Here is a 21503-nt window from a genome sequence, read left to right on the forward strand (position 1 = left end):
TTGCAAGTGAAATTACGCGCCATTCATTCATGCTCGTGTCCTCCAGCAGTAGCGAACACGTACACCATCGACGTCGACATGCGATCCTGGTCGGCGGCCGTGCGTAAGTTTATTGTTATGAATGGAAGCATCAAGTGGTCGTAGATTTGTGTATACACAGACACACACACTTGCATAATTGACCACGTGTTCACGTGCGACGTTACGTTAAAACGTTACGCTTACGGTGTACAATAGTTGGACGTGCGGTCCGTCTCCGATCCGATTCGAATTCACGCTGCATTTTCACGATTGAATTCGACACCGCATGATTCAGGATTTAATTTGAATGTGCGTACTTCACACATTTAAACTTAGCATCGATTCGCAAATCCCATCGTAATCCACATAAGTGGTCGTCGTTGGCACGCCTACTTGGTCGTCGCTCCCGATATAATGGAATCCGGTTTCGATGACGATGAATTCCAGCACAAATCGAAACCTCATGTATGTACGTAGTTCGATTACACAACAACTGGCTTTTAGCTGAAGAAAAAAGCCGCTGTTCATAGTCGGAGAAGAAAAAAAGTTATATCAGAAAACCGGCACGGCTGAAACGGGATTTCTTCGGCGGTTTTGTGGTGACAGAGGAGTTTTTGCCGCACAACCTCCTCCTACGACGATCGACTCCGGTCCACGCCGATTCACGATCACGTATTCGATGAACGCATGATCTCATGTAATTGAACTGGTGCCGAAAGAAACACGAATCATCTCATGTTTCAGACGATCGCGAGTAATTGGGAACGAAATGAATCCAGCTAGTTATATTACTAAGCCAAAGAACTAACCCAGCTACATACCCAAATAGTGAAAAAAAACTATAACGATGCAGTAGAGTTGCAAATTCCAGTTTAGGTTGCGATTGTTCGACTGATTAATGATCTTTGGGAAGAATTCATTGATAGAACACCTATTTTGTTGCGAATGTAGCTTGTAGGTCAAAGCAGAAAAAACTTGACGGAAATGTAGGACATCCGTAAGAATTTCGGGCTTCTTTTTAATTCTTCTCCCTGATGGGGACGTTCTCAGAATAATATTACAACCAAAATATGTCACTTTTTTTAAAATTGAAGGTGTTCAATACAAAATGTTAAATTAAACGAAGTTAATTAAGTTAAGAAACCAGTCGTTTAAAAAAGTTGAAAGAATCATTTTTTAAGCGCTAAATAGTACAGAAAAAACAACAATAATCAAGTAAACATCAAATAAGCAAATAATAGATTACCCTAAACACAACCGAATAAACACCAAAGACATAAAATATAATTTAGAACAATTTCATAGATTTTCGATTCCATAAAGCCGTTAAAATGCTTGTTTACCTTACAAAAACTGGGATTCGCAAAAAGTGTTGAGTTTGTCGCCGCTGATTGATTTTTTCTCCAAATCAAAACTTTGCGCTAGATCAAAAAATCTCAAAAAAAAAAATCAGAATCAAATCAGAATGCCAAAAAGTGCAAGGAAAATTTATGTCGATTTTAAATACTAAGAATAAGAGTTTAATTAAATAATAATACAATTTTAAAGTTTAAGAATAAGGGAATTTGTTTATCTGAGAATAAGAGCGAAAGGTTCACGCGGAAGTTCAACGTTAGCGGAGAAACGTTGTGCTGACCGACAAAGAAACGCAAACGGTATCAAATATCGAGCGGCACTCGAACTTTTCACGAAACATTCGTGGTTGCTAAAATTTTGTGTACGTACCGCGCACTTCAAGTAGCTATTTCTGAATTTTAGAACATCTGAACTGAACGCATGTGAAGACAAATTATCCCAACGTAGAACCTCAGAAGAGCAATCAAAAATACGAAAGAAATGGCTAGTAAAATAAAATGTTATATAAAATAAAGGAAATAGAAGACGAAAGATAAAAATGAAACAAAATATGAAATCAGATGGAGCGTGATGTTGGCGGGAATTGAATGGATTGGCGGTTGGATTGCTGGATGGATCGCGTAAATTTCGTCCGCAATCCAAAGAAGCGCCCCGTCCACATTCGGAACAAATCAACTGCGAACGCAACGTTTAACATTGCGCGAAATCGCCCTCGATACACCCTTCATCGAGGCTGTGGTGTAACGGATCTTCCCGGAAAAACATTTTAACGACAACCGACAAGAAATCGCCAATTTTACGCTGAAAATATTGTTTTAAAAGCAAATTCTTTCCACTTCTGTTCTTCTTTAATCTTTTTACATCATTATTATTATTATTATTATTATTATTATTATCATTATTATTATTATTAACTACTTTTTTGTTTTTTCTTTTTTTTCTTTTTTCTTCACCTTTAACAATAGTATAAAGTAGTGGATAAGTATCTCTACGTACTGAAGAACATCAGAGGAGATTGAAGAAAAATTAAAAAAAAAATAAATGAAATGAAATTGAAAAATGTATCGTCCAGACAGAAACGAAATGATCTATTAATACAATTGTAAGTCTCTGAACTCCATCTTTCTTATTTCAATTTTAAATAAAAAAAATTTCATAAATATATAGAAAAAATAGAGAGAAACAAGGTTCCAGAAGTTAATCTCATGACACAATTCCAATCTTAGCAATCGTTTCATATTTCAAAAAAAAAAGACCATACAACAACTTAAAATTATTAATTAAGCTAAAATTATTATTTTTTAAATATTGTATTCCGCTCAAGTCCAGGGATGCGCAAACATCAAAACAACACAAGAGCAGAACGTCGAATAGAATCAGTTCCAGTTGAAAATCCCAGTAAAATCGTAATTTTTCATATTTTCACAGAATTTTTTCTGGACTCCCAAATTTCATAATAGAGTGTTTCATGATTTCTGTCCGCACTGGATGGATATAATCACAAACAGAGCATTTCCATGGGTCTATATGATTAATAACAAGGATGCACTTCAATATTCCATTAAATGGCTATTCAGCACGCAACGCTCACGCATAATAGCACATGAAATACCATAACATAGCGGGACTATTAATAATTTAAGCTGTTTGGAACAAATGGAGAGCAAACGCCCACGCAAATCGCTGCAAATCTAATCCATCTACAGCCTTCCGGGTTTTGACTATGTAGCTTTGGAAAATTTTGATCTGCACCTATAAACCACATCCAATGAATCCAATGAAAAATCCATATCCAATGAATTACTGTCTTGCTCAGACAAATCATAAAAGGATAGAAAGAAGGTTTTCGAATCCAATCTCCTCCTTTACCAATGGTTTCATATTTTTTTAAACCTGTAACGTTAAAAAAAACTGAAAAACAAACGTTAGCCAGAATAAATGTGAATAACAATGTTCTGCATGACTCATTGCTTTTAAAGGAGAATTTCTCAACAAGGATGAAAGGATAAAAAGTACAAAACCTCTAGCATTAATCAAACCGCTTCGGATTCGCCAACGCCAATGCGCTCGATTTCAATTCGGAGTCGCTTGAGGTCTATAAATGCAGCCCACGCAGCTAATTACGAAGGCCAGCCGATCTATCACTTCCGGGTATTTATCCAACAAAACAGGTCCGATACCAATTTATTAACCCTGGAATGATGGAAGGCTTGGTTGGTCTTGTGCGAGTTTGAACCAACCATTGCACAGTCGTCGCAGCATAACCTCTTTTCAGTTGCACTAGGCCTGAACATATTTTAAACCTCTAGAACTCATCTAAAGGAAGAAAGGCGAGAGATAACGAAATAGCAAGAAAATGGGAAAAAAAGAATATGGCAGGGAAAATTCTCACTTTCTATTGAAAAAACTCAACACTATCAAAACGTTTTTTTTCTAATTTTTTAGTTTTTGAGCAGTGAAAAGTGAGATTTTTTCAGTTTTTTCTTCTAAGGAATGCATAGTTCCACTTGAAGTTTGCGGTAAACCTCAGGATCTTCTCAGGTGCTTGCGAGGTAAATGAGGAATTCGCTCACAACGACCAAACACTTATACGTGCATTAAAATGCGCTTTTTTTCAAGGTTTCAGAATTTCAGGATCTTTTCAGGGTTGTACGTAAATTCACCAAAAGAACTGAGTGATGGAACGAATGAACAGGAAGAATCCTTATGCTCAGTTAACCTTGACTTCAAAACAACTAGAATATTCCTATAAATAGTAAAGAGGATTGGAACCGTTGATGCATGTGAGTAACTATAAAATTCTTTGAATAGACGAACAATGACAACATGAGCACATGAATAGATTATCCAGTAAATTTCAGGAAAAAGAGGCATCACTGGGGGTGAATGGTAGCCTGCTCGAACGTTATCGAACAGCAATGTTAGCACAAGGGAATCGTTGAAGAATGAATTGACGACATAACGAACCGAGACATGCTGAACAGCCGAGAATTGACGCGTCTCTTATCAAAATTGCTGTCTGATCGATCGAAGTCGGGAAAGAAAATCGAAGCGAAATTCCTTATCGTTCGTTTGCGCACTTATTGTGCTGCAAAATTCACTACGACAAGACCTCCCAGGATGACAAGCACACGGAGGGAAAATTAAAAGAAGCAGAAATGAAAGAAATTATCCGTAAGGATTGTAACTCGCGTAGTTTTGTAGCCAACCATTTTCCTAACTACTTTTTGCTGCCCTACGTTCTACAGTCAGCCGTACTTCCCCGATTTTTTCCTTTCAAATCACAGTCGGTTTCACAGTCTCGAAAATTCCTTTACCAGAAATACTGAAATTGTTTGCAAGTAAACCTTAATTTATTCGGTTCAAAATCTTTCGAATTCTGATCTGGAGGAGTCTTAACTTCTCTAAATGAAAGACTAATGTCTTTAACAGCCATGAAAAACATATGCGTGACTGACAAAAAATCCGCGAAAAATTAGGCTGAAAATTGACAAGATTTCCGCGATAAAGAGGATTTAATTTTTTAGGAGACCTAATGGAAAACTTACCTCTATTGGTATTTTTAACAAGGAACACCTCATTTTTTTCCAATTTTCAAAGAAATAATGGAGAAAATTAACGTAGAAAAATCTCTGTAGTCGATCGAAGAACAAATACAGTTGATTTCATGCTTTTAGGCTACGGGAAGAAGGTTAAATAGCCGAAACCTTGGCCTAATAAGTATCACGTGAACTTCGTACTAAGGTGTAAACAAGGAAAATACACATTCCACATGCAGAGCTCAAGTCATCATACATAAATTTAGCGATGGCCCGGGATTACGACCACCGATACTCATTCAGTAGCTAATTTTACGATTTATGCTTGGTTACGTTCGTTCGTTTTTGTTTGCGGATGTATCCAGGCATTTTTCAATGGGAATTGGATCTCTGAAGAATTAGAAGTGGATACACGTGTGGTGAGCATTAAATCAGCTCCAAAATCGTTACAAACCAATTTCTGTACGATCCATTTTTCAGCCAATAGTTTTAAGTCAAGTATAGTATTCCATATCCAAATACTATGCGAATTTTAAAACAGGTTTCAGTCCATTTATGAGCAAAAATCAAAAATTAAACCACAAAAACAACTGCGAACGCTACAGAGAATAATATAGTAGAGAAAAATTAATTATGAATAGGAGAAAAAAGTAAAATGCAGAAACTCCCTCGAAAAATTCCATCAATTCGTCAAAATCCCTTATAAAGTGAGACGAAGAACGTAAAAAGTATCCCAGATGTGTAGCAGAATACCGGGAAACCAGCGAAAATTCATATTGCCTAATGTCCGTCCATAAACTTCATTTTCTTCACATTTTACGAGCGATTCTCGCAACGTTTCAAACAGAAAAAAAACCAAATTACTAGATTATTTCATCTTTTTGCAGACACGTGCTACTCAGCTGTGGATACGACGTCCGCGTTTATAGTCCGGCGTTTATACAAGCCGAGGAGTTGCAAATGATGTTTTGACTTGACTTTCTATAATGGAATGCTTATTGAAACACAGAATTACTTCACGACATTAACCCTTTCACGATAGCGCGGCTCACAAGTGAACCGTAAACTTCCCAATGGTAATTTTTTCGCAGTTTTCTAGTTTTTTGAATTCTTTTTTGTTGTTCTCAATGGTTTATTATCTTCGAATAATAATAAATCCAACATGGACCAGGAGAATGAAAACATGGACCACTTCAGAGACGAAAAAAATATTCCAGAATTCCAGAGACGAAAAAAACAGTGCACTGTCGCATGTCGCAGGTGGTCCCTACGATTTTGATAAGGGTTGGTCGATCACCCACTAAGATTTACAGTAACTTCCAATTCGGTCTTCTTTACTAGTCGAATGGGTAGTCTCTGGAATTCTGGAATTTACTCGCAGTGAATTTATTCACTGCTAATCCATACAGTATGTACATGAAGTACAAATATGAGAAAGCATTATGTATATGCTTAAAGGACAAAGGATAAAGTACACGGCGTTGGTCAATCCCTTTGGGATGCGCCTACACGTCTGATATCGATTCAGAAACAATTGCGGTTCTTAAAAGCGACTGAGACCTTATAAAAACTTGCGGGGGTCAGACGGGCTAAGCCATAGATGGCCGTGGGGCAGTTCCGAACCACTGACTGCACAGTCGCTTCCGAACCTCTTACCAACCGCGCTTCAACCGGCCCAATATGCGTTTACTTTATATATTTCACAGTTAAACCGCAAGAAAAGCTCATTAGTTACCAGAAAAGTCAATAAAAGGCCTAGAAATTTTCGGATGTTCTAGAATAAAACTTAGAATCATCTTCAAAAATGACAATGTTCAACGGAACGAGCGCGATGCGTCCGTGCTCGCTCTTTCTTTGCTTGACACACAGTCCCTGTACCCCGCTCCATCCCCAGGCGAACCAAACTCACGAGGTTGAACGCCCTCGCCAGCGACTATGTGCTGTTAAATTTTTTTTTTTTTGTGAATCAGTGCCGTCGTCCGTAGCTTAACTCCTGTACATACGATACGCATGTGACAGGGCATGGGGATCATAAAGTTGTTCATGGAATAATTTTGAACTGGTTAGGACTGCGACTAGTAGGATGGAATTGAAGAAATTGAAATTGTAGGATGAAAAAAGGAAATGGTAAGAGGTCGATAAAGATCAGTTAGACGTATAAGTATTACATGGTGTAGTTGATGCTCATATTCAACGGCAGGAAAACTCGGAAAACGTCCAGCTACCGTAGAATTGAGGGAGTAACACCGAGGAATTGTGAGAACTTCAGTCGCTTCCATCGCAGAGAAAGAGAAAATCAGAGGAATCGGAAGGAATAACACAAGAAAAGGTGTTCAGTGAAACTGATATGCGGCGGAGGGAAATTTTCGACACTACAGTTGTATCCCCAGCGGACAAAAGTGATACGGTTACAGTTGAGTTCCCCCCATATCTGGTGGCACGGATTGAGAATCACAAAAGCCTTGTGGATCACAAGAGGCTGGTGGGACCAGTGCCTGGGAGCTGCGCGTTCCATTCCTTCTTTCGTCTCGCTTCTGTCCACTCATACAACTTAGGGCACGAGATCGTTCACCGGTTGTTTCGTACCGCACGGGGCCTTACTGGTGCCCGGTTGCTTCCGTACACACAGCAATGTCTCTGCGGTCCCCGATCGGTGGCGGTGGTTTAATTACAGAAGCTGGAGGTGTTCGCGCGCGCGCGCGTCGAATGAACGGAGAAATTACTGCTTCGTGTAATAGAATACGTGACGGGCGCACTAAAATGACACCTCATCCCAGTAATAAAAGACCAGATCCGTTAACCAAACTACCAACAGTTCAGTTAGTTCGCAAAATTCTGCACAACGACTTCGTCAATCCAGAGAATACACGCAAAAATAGTTTTCCTGTTTATTATATCCACGGACTATCGAAAAACAAATGCAGCAACGATGGACAACAGTTCCTCTTGCGTGGTGAGCCATGGGTTTCTTCAAAGCAAAGGATAAATTAGTCGGCTAAACCCTGATATGTGGATAAATAGACCTGTGTTAACCGTTCTGGATTGAAGGTGAAGAGGACTTGTCACTTTCTGGAGTAATGAGTACGGCATTTTCGACGTGGTATCTTCTATCATAAACATTGTGCCATCTTCCTCTGACAATAAGGTTGCCTATTTTTCTTTTTTTTAATGTTCTGACTCATACAAATGTGTTTTGCTTTTTTTTTCTTTTCCTTCGGTTCACCATTGGTGTGTGTGAAGAAATAAATAAATAAATAAATAAATAGACAAAGACACAAACCAACTCATTCTACACGAGCATGGACTCCACTCCTAGGTGATAAGAGATTCCACAAAAAAAAAGGAAGAAAACTTTAGGAAAAAGCTTAATTCTTTGACAAAAATGAAGCAGCCGAAACGCCGCATCCAAAGACACATATCCTAATCAAATCCAATCCCAAAGAAATATTTATATAAACGGTCTCACAATGGGTAGAGAAATAAGTCGCGAGCAAGTGATTCAAGAAGACATGAATAAGTCTTTTTTTCATCTAAAATTAGATAGAAAAAGAAAAGAGAAAAGAAAAAAAAAATAGAAAAAAAATATATTGACAAGATGTTGCATATCATTTGATAGAAAATTCCTAAATCTACAAGAATCTTGCATTCAAATTTTTCACGTTTTATTAAATTCCTTTTTCCAAGCCACTACAATCGAGTGACAAGCGGGGAAAAAGAGACTTCAAGAGCGTTTTCGATGCCTCTTGTTGGTTTCTTTTCACCATTTTTTGAGAATATTTTCCAAGTCTTTTTTGCTCTTTTCCAGAATTTTTAGCGCATATCGATGTTCTTTCATAAACAGCACAATTCTCAAATCCTTATTGTCTCGATCAAATCCAAAATACAAATGATGTCGAAAAAACTCTGTTTTGTTCACTTCACATCCACATAAATGATCGGGAATGGAAAAATCAATAAGATAAAGGATCAAAAACATCAATGTTGGGTAGAGCGGAAGATTCGCCATCAAACAACGAGTGACACTTTGTCAGTACTTCTTAAAAAGATTAGAATTACGACTTAAAAAAAAAACGTTAACGACTCATTTCTCGACCCAACAGAAAAGGCAGAAGCGAGAGACAGAAATGGTGCTTTGAAAGAGTCGTTATGAAAAAAAAAAATGCAATAAAAACAGTCTCACATTCATTTTGATAGCTTTAGCGCTGCTGATCGAAAACAGCAGCATAAGGTTTGAGGCGGAATTTTCTGGAGCAGAACTTTCGAATTCAAAATCGGGAAATATGTGAGTCTCAATAAACTGAGATGAGACCTTTTCCAGAATTGCTAAGGAAAAGAAAGATTAATGCATGCAAAAAAATACAGCAAAGCTTTGAAAGTAAACACTGCGAAGAAATTTAGAAAGAATAGTACCAAAACGATACTGGTACAGCTCGAGTAGGTATGCGGTGAGAGCAGGACACCACAGTCTACGCAGTCGTTTAGTGGTCTAACGTTCGACAAATATCGTGTGAAAACCAGATGAAACTACTATTGTGTGAACGAACCGTATGTCCACATCACTATTCGTGGCTATTTGTGGATAGAGCCGCAGATGAAGGAGGCGGTCGGTTCGGTGTCAACGCTGCGATCACGAAAGAGACAGCGCACCGGCGACATTGAACACAATGCAACGACGCGCCACTAGCCAGCCGGCCAGTCGTTCGACCGGGGCCAGTTCACCGTCTACCTGGCCTGGCCAGCACGTACCGATGACGATGACGATACCATCGCCGGTTTCTTACGCGAGGAGGAGTGAAGCACAAATGTTCCTCTGAAGTCCAACGAGATTCCCCTACAACAATAACCGTAACGTAATCGATAGACAGACACTGCACAACCACAACCACCACCACATAGTGTTAAATCGGGTCAAGTGCCGTAGTGAATTCCCCTAAAAACCGACGAAACAAAGAGAAAATGAGGTTGAAGTTCCCTTCCAGAAAAGTGACCAAAATTTTCTACCTATAAACATAGTCTTTTCATGGAAAGAAGGAAGAATAATTTAAAAAAAAATAAAGGTAAACACTTGCTATTACTATAAAAGAACAGTTGAAAGAAAAGATCCAAAATAATCCCGATTAAATCGAAGTCTGATTTATGGAGCTGCATGAAGTCCAAAATTTTGCCCGTAACCTGCCTCATCTAATACAAATGAATGTCAACATCAAACAGAGTCTTTCTGAAAAAAAAAGAAAACAAACAAATAGTGCGATGTAGATGTGCTAAAAGAGGAGAGGACTCAGAATAATGACGGGTTTGACGGCTCAAGAGGACCTACGCGCAGAGAACTCGAGCAGAAATAAGAGGGACGGAAAATCCTCGGTGAGTAAACTTAACGAAACAAAAATATATGGAATGAAATCACAGAAAGGTCATAAATAAAGCAAGTTGACAAAAAACGAAGAAATTAAACGATGAAAATCTCAGTGTGGTTCGGAAAGAAAAAAATTATCCAGTTCCAGGTATCCAGAGAAAAAGACTTCATAATTATTGAGTTTTTCCACAATTTTTCACTTACGGATGGTCATTAAAAGTTCTAAGAAAATTTTATTCACTCAGAAAAACTCTTTAAAGTCATGAATCACAACATATGCGCAATATCGAAGAGAAGAAGGGAGTAGGATAGGTTTCGTAGGTCATCGAAAATAATTGGATTCTGCCAAAACTGATCAATCCATGACGTTCCAGTTTATAAGTTCATGAGAATCGGGAATATTTCGCGAAGGAATCAGCAAATGTTCTACACGTTCAGAAATTTCCTTTCAATATTTTTCGTTATAACCATCATCTTCAGGGCCACTAATTTTAACCAAGAATTACATAAGATAAATCAAAAAAGAAGGGAGTTTTTTTTTTGTTGCAGAGGCGATTTTCCGTGAATTTCCCTCCCAAGAAGGATCCCAACTAGTTATTCGCGACATCGCCGAGCGTGAGGGAGCTGTTCAGTGCGGACCCGGAGGCGACATTGAGCCGAATCCGAGACACAAAGATGCATCCATGAGAGGACTTCCCTTTTCTTTCGCTTTTCACGATTGACCCATAATTTTTCTATACCGTAACGCATGTTCATACGTCTTTGGATATGTGTCTGTGTACATACAGCTTGTGTCCGGCCAGCAGATCCGGGCGAAAGCCTGCAATCATGTGACTGGATCTGCTGGGTGTGGAATCCAAAAAACAAGTTTCACCTCTTGTCCACTTCGGTAGAAAGTTGCGAACCAGCTATGAGCTTACTTTGTCTTCAGAGCACCGGAACTCAACAGTCCACTCATGTGTTTTCCTCTAGTCATACAATAATGAAAAAAAATCCCCTGATTTCAGAGAGTCGCCCATTTCTAAAACGTCAAAGTCTCAGAGCTCATGCAGGGAGCCTCAAAGACCGAGAGAAAGACTATGTCGTTCTGTAAATATCATGCAAGTTTGTAACCGTAACATCTCATCGGAGCTGGGAACGTTTTTTTTTTTCTGCTGGCGAGTTGAAAAACTCTAGAAAAACTCTAGAAAACTCTAGAAAACGAAGACACTCTTGGGCCGATAAGCCGATGAAGTACGTAAGATAAACAACCGCAAAGGCGGTTTACAAAAAAAGTGCGAAACATGGGAAAATGAACTTGTGAGAATAAGCCTTCAGCGTTCAGTCACGGTGGAATTCAAGGAGTAAAGGCGAGGATGGCGAATGCGACCTTTGGAAATCTAGAAAAACCACAGACTGATTTGATGTGCCTTAAAATCAGGATGATCAACGGTTAAGCAGTAGCAATTAGGGAAACACTACACGGAAAAGTCGAAGAAATCGTTCATATGTGACGTGAACAGAGCACGTTCAAAACGAGAACTGATTGCATAACAATGCCGTCAAAGTCGTAAGAGCAATGCAAACATGATAAGATGGCGAGCATTCGGTTTGTATTTCGCGCCGACTCTCATCTCCTTCCCTCTCCCTCTCGGCTAAAACGACCGACGAGTGCCGGGAAGTACGACGGATTAGCGTCAAAACAATGGATCTACGGCACAGTGCATGCGGACGATATGGTGTTGACCATAATTGTTAGCTATGTTTCTGCATTTTCGAACAAATTTCGTGCAATTATGAAAAAAAAAGAAAAAGAAGGATGAAAGAACGGAAATCGATGTGCCCCCGAGGTACGAAGATTCTTATAAAACAGAAATAATTTGTATAAGAAAAAAAAAACAGATGGGATTAATGCTGAACTGAGATGAGGAAGAAGAAAAAGATAAGATGCGACGGGGTTTAGATGGAATGGATGGTTACGCTCATACATGGCTACAGTAACTACTGTAGCGTTGCTTCCCTATTCAACAGCTTGTCATTAGCACAACGCAATGTATTCCTAATGGTACACTTACACATTCAACATTCATTTTCTTATGGAATCACCAATCACAAATCGTTCCTCTCAACATCAACGCCAGAATAATCAACAAAATCAATAGAAAATATCATCAAACTTTTGATAGATGATCAATAATTTCCTTTTTCTAGGGAAAATTAGGAACTGCGTTAAAAACAAAATTCTGTATTCGTGATCATCAAAAGCCGTTAGATTGACTTTTTACTTTTGCAAAATTTCTTCGTCGAAATATTCCCATTAAAAAAAATAGGGAAATCGATCGATTAAGGCTTATTTAGGACTTTCTTTTGAGATATGGAGACCTGGGAATCGCACAAGAAAGTGATCGTTGACGTAGTAACCTTAACGTAACGCACATAATCGCCACATGAACATTTTCAGTCACGTACGTGCGTGCAAAAGAAATATTGCTCCATTTTCTATCGTGGTCTTTTTCTAACACGCATTTCCTTCTTTCCATATTAGCAGCTTAAAAAAAGGAACTTCACGGAATCATTGCACTGGGAAAAAAAAATTGAGGAAAAAGATTCTGGGAAAAATACCTCAGGAAGGAATCTTCTGCTAGTATAGTTTATTGATCAGTTTTCATTTTTACTTCCAGCCTTTGACTGTTTTTAATGCAATTCTGTAGAGAGAAGTTGAACGTGTAAATGTTGCTCTGTCTCGCAGACGTCTGTGATCTATTCCTTAAAAAAAGAAGCGCAGCAATGAGAATTAGCGTGAAAATCATGAATTCTCTCAACGGAACGTAATTTTTGAAGGAAGCCCCAAGGAATGCGTTCTTTAGGGAGTACATCTTTTTCAAAAGATAAACGTTCCCGGCTTTTTTCGCGATAAATTCCGCAATGACTCTTAAATCCAGCGTGTCACCAACGACGTTGAGATTTTTCCACAAATAGATACGGATAGTCCAGGAGTATGAGCGTAGTTACCCCCAATTCCCACTAATCATCCAGAAAAAGGGCGAGTGCCCTTGTGTGACTCTGTCTCCCCAACGGTGCAACTTATTACGCGATGGAACACGGGCAACTGCGTCGTCTTCTAACGTTCGCAATCCAACTCAAACTCCTCTATATGGTTGAAATAAGCAGCTGACGCTGTCCCATCCGCACAATTGTAGACGCGTTGATGATTCCTCTAGCCCTATTAACCGTAATAAGTTGCATCGTTAGAGAGACGAAATCATAGAAGTATGCTTTACGCGTCTTTTTATGGGTTACTAGGGAGAATAGAGCGGTGATCCACTCAACATCGGTGAATTACTGCTCAGGGAATTATCCGTATTTATTCGTTAAGATCTTAGTGCTTATTGCGCTCTAGGTAAGAGCTCTTCTCGATCCATGGAGGGTATATAAAATTCAAAATGGAGATCTCCGCTGTTGCTATAAATATCACACGTACAGATATTAAAGGCATCATCCCACGAATCCGAGGTGGTACGGATTCCAGGTGGAGCATTCGTATACGGCATTTAGATCATGGAGAGGTGGGTGATTCCGTTCATTTCTCCCTAATTGCCGTAAAAAACGGTCCGGAAGATGCGGCGTGTGCACACGGCTGGCGCGCTCCAATCGAACCCGTTGTAGAAAACAGCGCGCCGGAACGCTCGAAGCCATGTCTTCCAGACCGTTTTTTACGGCAATTAGGAAGAAATGGACAGTATCACCCTCCTCTTCTTAATCTACGATTCCGTATACGAATACTCCACCTGAAATCCCTACCACATCAGATTTGCGGGGATTCCTTTAACATGCATGACTAAAAGAATACTAGAGGCGAACGGCGAGTTAAAAATGAAGAGTTTGTTTGTTGATTACGTAGGAAAATGGCAGAGAGGACCAGAAACAAGTGGCAATTATTGAAAACTTTTCCACTGGCATCACTAAAATGTCAGTTCACGTTAAAGGTAAACGTGGCCAAAAAAGAAGTGGTTTCCATGCAGTTATTTAGGAGTGAGTTACGAGAAAATTGTCTAAAATTGCTATTCTATCTTTACGTGAATTCTTCTCGAGTCAGTAACGTTTAAATGACATTTTTTGAGGGAAGGGTAAATTACTACGAGAAGAGTTAAGATCTGATCAGTAAAGTCATAAAACCTCAAATTAATCCGATTCATAGTTGTTTTTTTTTTCAAATAAATCTCTACGAGGACAATACCTCCTCGGTGGACAAGAAAGACTTACACAATAAATTCCTAAACCTTTCAAGAAGAAACAGCTAAGCAGAAATGACAAATACGAGATAAGCATCACTCATCCAACAATAAATAATGCATTCCATGAAGATTTCTCACAAAAAAGTCCAAATCTTTGTAAATAATAAAGTTCAACGAAAGACAAATGTTTGTAGTGGAAGCGACTTGTTCAACGAATGAACAATGAATCATTCCTAATACTTTAAGAATTCGAAGAACCACATAAAATTATTGCAAATTTGATGAATTCACTCGTTCGTGAACTAGAAATTTTCCATTCGTTTCGTTTCTGTGAGAAGAGAAGTATGTACCTTATAATAAGATCCAAATATTTCGCTATTGGCTGCCCATTTCTATGAAGATCAGGAAGATTTGCTCGAGTTGTGTGCGGCGATCCTGGAACAGCTCACATTTCCAACAAGGATGTATTCGATTAATTGAAGCAACAGCGGTTCAGAGGCGGATTTCTGCTACATGGAATGAATGAATGAATGAATGAATGAATGAATGAATGAATGAATGAATGAATGAATGAACAGTGCCAGTTGTGGTCGCATCCAGCAATAAATTACCCGAACTCGCTGATTCTTCCCATTTTTTCTCATTCCTATTTCTCACATGAGTCTTCCTTTTCCGTCCTGTTATTGCTTGTGAAAGAACGTTGCACTTTCTTCGAATTTTCATCAATCTCTTCATTTCGGTGACCGCTACTCTCTCTATTATTACATACTTCATTCCTTTTCTTACGGATGAGGTGTTCAGTTTGGGAGAAGAGGGTCATCTAGCTATGTCTTTAAGTGAAAGGGCCAGATCTTTTACTCTGATAAAAGCACCTATTTTAAAAAATATTTACAGTTATGAAGAATGAAATTTTAAACGCGGTAAATAAATAAATTTAAAAATAAGTAATAAGTATAAGTAATACAAAATATTACGAGAATAGAAAACAAAAAATATTTCACCCAAAAAAGAAAGTGAAAGCAATTGTTGAACCAAAAAGAAAGAATAAATATAAGAAGGTAAAATTAATAAATGTTGTCCGCTTTTACAGAAGAAAGTCAGAATAAGACGATCCTCATTTGCAAAGACATATACCAAACTTGTCAGCATTTATTTGCTAGGACTATGTATTCTTAGAATAAACAGTCGTTTTCTGGAATATTCGTGTAATAAAAGTTCAGAATTGTTAAAATACGCCGAGCGGCACAATGAACAATGACACATTGTATCTTACATCTCAGATCGTTACGTTGCGTCTCCAATAACTTTTTGATTCAGATAGTCCGCTTCATACATGTGATAGCCGGAGCCGGTGCTCCGACCCTCTCCACTTCTGGACGGATGGAGAAGGAACCATCTTCATTTTTCGACGGTTGACCAAGGGATCCTCATCACTTCAACTGGATACCCTGGATCCCCTTCACCTGAGGAGGGTCCGGCTCCTCTCTATCGCGCCAACAACTCTACCCCTCTAAAAATGACAGAAATCAAAATCTCCCTTGAATTTGTTCGGAAAGCACGTATCGTCAATGCTATCGCAGCAGAACCAGATAAAAATTCAATGTTGCTAAATCCTGAAGACTCACTCATATCCAGAAAAAAAGAACAAGGGACGACGAATAAAATATGCATCGAAACAGGACTTAACAGTAAACAACTTTGCGATTCTAACCTTGACGTCAACCACCGATGAAGTGGCCAGCACGAGAAAATGGCGCTTCCCCTCCCTACCTCCAGAATATCCAGCTCTCATTACCATATCGCGTGAAAAAACCACATACTATGATTCCTATTACGGTAGTACATATTTTCTACAAGCTCTCACCAATGAGAATATGACATCACCGGAGAAAAAGAGAAAAAAAACATGATAAAAATTTCAGGACCCGTTTTCCCAGCCGGAACACTTTCGAACCTCAACGATCTCATTTCTCTGAAACTAATGATGAAACTGCCTAGCGACAAGAGATTCAAATCTCATTTGCTGTCCTGGAGCCAGGATTTATGGCTTTCATAAAGAGACACGATATGCTCTATTCTGGAAAAAAAAAAGACCGGTTACGAAAACTTAGCAACCAGGGAAATTTTAACAAGAAGAAGAAAAATAGACGGAAACGGTTATTATTTACAATGCTTTTTCATCACATGATACAGTGGGAGGCCATTTCCACACAAAAAAACACAAACAGCTTCATTACACTGTTAAAAAATCCTATTAAAATCAGGGTTTACGAACGGACACTTTCGCAAAATCTTCTGCTTCTCTTTCGCAACGTAGAAAAAAGAAAAAAGAAAAAAGAGAAGAAGAAAAAGAAAAAGAAACTTGAAAGAAAAGGTATGTTGTAGAAAAAATAAGTTGAAGGGAAGATAAGGAATATTTCATGATAAGCAAAAGACTAAACCTTACTGTCGATTGTTGACTATAACAGATATTGCGGAAGTTACTGAAATATTTACGTCATCACAAGAGTTTTCATTTCGGAAACCGTGAATAGTTCGAGTGCACGGCATATCTTGTTTCTTTCGACCTCTAGATTATTATCAGAGTAATTCATGTTGCAAACATCACCGCTAGACACGATTCGACCGAGTCTAAATTTTTCACACTTGATATTTTCCGCAAAGGAGACACATCTCACCAAACTAATGAAAATAGAGGGTTATTTAGGAGAAACTACATTTTTTTAATCCAATTTTCTTTTGGAAAGGCAGAAAATCCCACATCGCAACCTGGTATGCTACTAGTGACTACTTCCCTATAAAATCAACATTCTACATTGATGATTTCGCAGAAAAGAAACTATTTGAAAAGACGTGTACGCGAAAAATCCATGAATGTTCCCGTAACCGGAAATCCATGAATGAATGCCCTTGAGTCATATTCGTTCGTAGCACGCAACGAGGACGAGCTTCATCGCTCAGTTCCTCATTATCGTGACCAGATGCCCACTCTGATGCATTGTTAAACATTGATAGCCGTAGAAATTCAGTTTTACGAGGATATACCACTTAGAAAGACGTGCACATGGTGCACGAAAAGGAGGATGAGGAGTTCAAACCTTTACCTGTCTACACTTTGTGGTCAAATAAAGCTCTTTCCAGTTATTCGACCTGCAGTTGTTGAACTCAACCCCAAAATGTGATCAAATTATATCGCGTGAAGGACGCGAATGATTTTTCCCTTTAATCGAACCGCAGAAATTGTAATCGAATTCGTTTGAAGTGTCTAGAATACTAAAAACTGTTGATTTCATTAGGGTTCTGCGGTCAGCTAGGATTCATTACACAGTGAAAAAAAAACTAGACTATTCTACGAAAAGTTAAACTTATAGTTATTCGAGCCATTTGGGATAGGGGGTACGTCAAGACACATGCATTTTGGAAGTTATACTAGTCAAATCAGAGCAAGTAATGATTATATGCTATCCTTTCGTTTCCAAGAGTCTGCGGACGACTCTAAAAAGGAGAGCGCTTTTAATCCTGGCACTAAAAAATACACAAAGAAAACATCCCCTTTGTTACTCAGGTCCCTTTGGCACTACTACTTATTTATTTATTCGCATACATAAATAGTGCACCAAAAAGGAAAAAAAACAAATTTGTCTATGTCAGGATAGTTAGGAAAAGTCAGCAAACTCATTGTCAGTGGGGCCTGGCGCAGTCCTTTTCGTGGCGGAAACGCATCAAAATCATGCAATGAATTCAGTGATTCTTCAAATAACAACCAATCTGGCAATACTAAACATATATGCATAGAGAAACGCGTGAATAGCATTGATAATTACATTACCACAATGCGTGCGTGTTAAAGGCAGCAAACCACGAATCTGACGGGGTGAGGGAATCCGCGGGAAGAGATTGTAGATTTCAGGATCCGAGTTGCTTCCGCTCATCTCTACCTAATCGTCGTGAAAAAAGACAATGTAAAAATGTTTTTCGTCGCGTTGCAACTAAAATCGTCGTTTTCACGATCGTTCCACGATGACGTCATCCTTGTGCACGCGCCGCGTCCGAGTGTGAGCGGTCGGAGACCATTGATGTCTTCTCACCGCTTATTCAAATGAAACCAATGAATGGGTTGCTGAGAGGACCCGAACATGCACATAGAGGAGCGTTCTAACGTACCTCGTAGGAAATAAAGCGGTTCCCAGGCCGTCTTTTTACGACGGAAAAGATTGGAGAAAAATGACCGAAACCACCCCTCATCCCACAATCTATAACCCCATCTCCAGCTTTTCCCTCGCATTCCCTCACCACGTCAGATTCGTGGTATGCTGCCTTCAATTACGTGAAGGTTTGCCGCGTTCGGCATTTTCTTTTGCGTTTTAATGATACTCTGCAAGCCATATCTGGAAGCTCACCTACTACTGGGGAGGAAGAGAATCAACCCAGGAAATTTCCAGCCATTAACTGGTCTTGCTGATGCTCAACACTTCAGTAATACATCAATTCTACAAGCTGAAACTGAACAGGTTTTCAATAAAGCTATCTGCTTGCTGCAAACATAATGTTTAAATCAAAGGCATAAAAAGAACACTGAAACTGTACAAGGATGGCGGGTGGAACCGCTCGTTTAAAATTACTCATAAACACGAAAAGAAGTACATAAGAGTGGGCGAAAATGAAATTCTCGACAGTTTCTTCCGTTTAATAAAGAAGAGATTCCACAAAAGTATGCCTTGAGTAATATCGAAGTGTTTCTCTCATTTCTAAGGAGAAATCGGTAATAATTAATTCCTCGGATCAAGGAATAGCGATGAGTAACATGAAATTCAAGATTCGCAGGTCCTGACTAGAACATTAGATCAGTAATTAATGTGTTTTTTTAAAAACAATCATCACAAAAAAAAAACTTTACGACGGTCGACTCTTATCGCAAATTTGAGTACAAAAAGGGAGAACGATTAAACAGAGATGTTAAAACACCAAATAAAGTAACTGGAGTAAAATCACTGGGTAAAAAAAGCTCTAATATTCACATATAATATTTTAATCTCTTTCCACTCAATAAAAGAAATATGAGAAATAAACAGAAACAACCTCATCGCAAGATGACCACATGAGGCCGTTTTCCACAGTTTTAATGACTATAAGCAGATGGCAGTTACAGTCAGAAGTTACTCGAAAATACAAACAAGATGAAGTTTCAAGTGATACTCATACTATTTAATTTCTTATTATGAGCCAATAGTTGAATCCTTGTGGTTGATATAAGAACAAATGAACTGATAGTTGATAGTTCTATTCACAAGCAGTAACTTGGATTGGAGTAGTTTCTTTGAATTCTTTAGGACTTAGGATTATTTAAAAGTGAAAAAAACTAAATGGAATTTGAACCTCCACCTAGTCTTTTTCACTGTTAAAGAAATCTTCAAAACCGAAAGAGGAATGATAAGACCGTCACGTATTCGCGAAAGGAAGTAACATCTACCGAGAACCGATAAAGATTCTTTTAGAAAATAAAGAGTGGACAATCGATCACGATTCTCCTGATAACTCTTAATTTAATTCGTTTTCGAGAAGTGACAGAGTGGAATGCACTAACAACAAAAAAGGATAGTAACAAATTATCATTGCGAGTAAACTTTCCGTTCTTTAATGGGTCGTAACTGGAATTTCGCGATGTAATCAGTAGGAGAAGATGCAAAAGGAAACCGACTGGCACGGGACTAAACAGCGTCACGATAATCCATCGCAGAACGCATCTTAAGTGTAGTGATGGAAGGTGATTAAAGTGTCTTCACACTTACTTTTTGGATTTCCGTCAAGAAAACTACAAAAAAAAAACTCAGTAGTTGTGGGGGTTGAAGACGATGTTACGGTAAAGCCGCGATCCTCCCAACATCATCAGTGATGTATGGATGCAAATTGCTAAGAATTCTCTTTGAGAAATAAGATGTCCATTCGAGAACGACTTTACGAAAACGATGAAAAGGCATTGTAGGAACGGTTGAGTACAGAGAGGTGATCATCTCCTCAAACAAACATTTAAATTTATTTCGCCGATAAAATCAAAAAGCACAAATGAAAGAGTAAAACAACGCTAAGAAATTCCTTGCTCTTTCTCTCTGTTAGTCATCTCAATCTTGCTTGTTCGAGAACTCAAGCAGACAAACTGAATTAAATTACACACCATAACAATGTCAAGGACTCAGCAAATTCGTTAAGATAGATGACATTTCGGGAAAAACAATCGATGTGAAACCAATAAAAAACAAGTAGAAACATAAAAGTAGCAACAGAAACCCACCAGCGACAGCGAAGAAGAGCGACGCGACGGATAAAAGAGCAATTCTTTGAGCAATGGGCCCTTCGAATTTGAAAAGGGAGAATTCCCGTAGAGAGCTGAAGGAATTGAACTCAATCCAAACTCAATACGAAGCCGCTAGATAAGTTGGATATGGGCGTTCAGTTCCACTAAAAAACGGTGTTCAATCTAACCGAAATAAGCATCCTCGGCAGCATCTCAATAAACCTAATAAAGCAAAAAAGACAACAGCACAAAAACACACGATGTTAATCGTTCCTAGAAATAAGATAATTTCTGAAGAAGATACGACAAAGAATGTAATATCCAAAAGTGCAATAAAAGAGAGCTGAACCATCTCAAATTGAACGAAGTCAACTACAGTACGATACATAAGGGGAAGGTGGGGGGGAAAGAATGGTTCTACAGTATTCAAAATTTGTGATGGCACTTGTCTTAGACCCCATCAATAACTTGAACTCCAAACTGAACCTCCAAACCTTCTCGCTCCAGCACAAGAGCTTATCATTGACCTATTTCGGTCATAAAGTTTGCCAGTCGGTCATAAGCCACAATCAATCGTACAAATCTCTTTTACGTCTTACGTAACTTTTCCTACTACTTCCTCTTCATTTGAAACTTTTCCTATTGCCTCTATGAATTTCTTTTCAGATGAATTTTTCTAAAAATGATGTTGTTCCCTCTGTAATGCAATGTTCCAATATTCTGCATCA

At 38.6% G+C, this 21503-nt stretch overlaps 1 protein-coding gene across 1 annotated transcript; it reads right to left on the bottom strand.

The window, feature by feature from the left end:
* Positions 1-10863: 10863 nt before the first annotated feature.
* RB195_012389 (uncharacterized protein) lies at positions 10864-21298 on the bottom strand (the record flags this gene model as incomplete). Its single annotated transcript, XM_064194215.1, has 4 exons — positions 10864-11089; positions 14834-14918; positions 20773-20867; positions 21270-21298. The coding sequence occupies 4 exons, from the start codon at positions 21296-21298 to the stop codon at positions 10864-10866; spliced, it is 435 nt and encodes a 144-aa protein (XP_064051798.1).
* Positions 21299-21503: the final 205 nt, after the last annotated feature.

Source organism: Necator americanus, chromosome III (genome assembly GCF_031761385.1).
Source record: "Necator americanus strain Aroian chromosome III, whole genome shotgun sequence".
Classification (NCBI taxonomy): domain Eukaryota; kingdom Metazoa; phylum Nematoda; class Chromadorea; order Rhabditida; family Ancylostomatidae; genus Necator; species Necator americanus.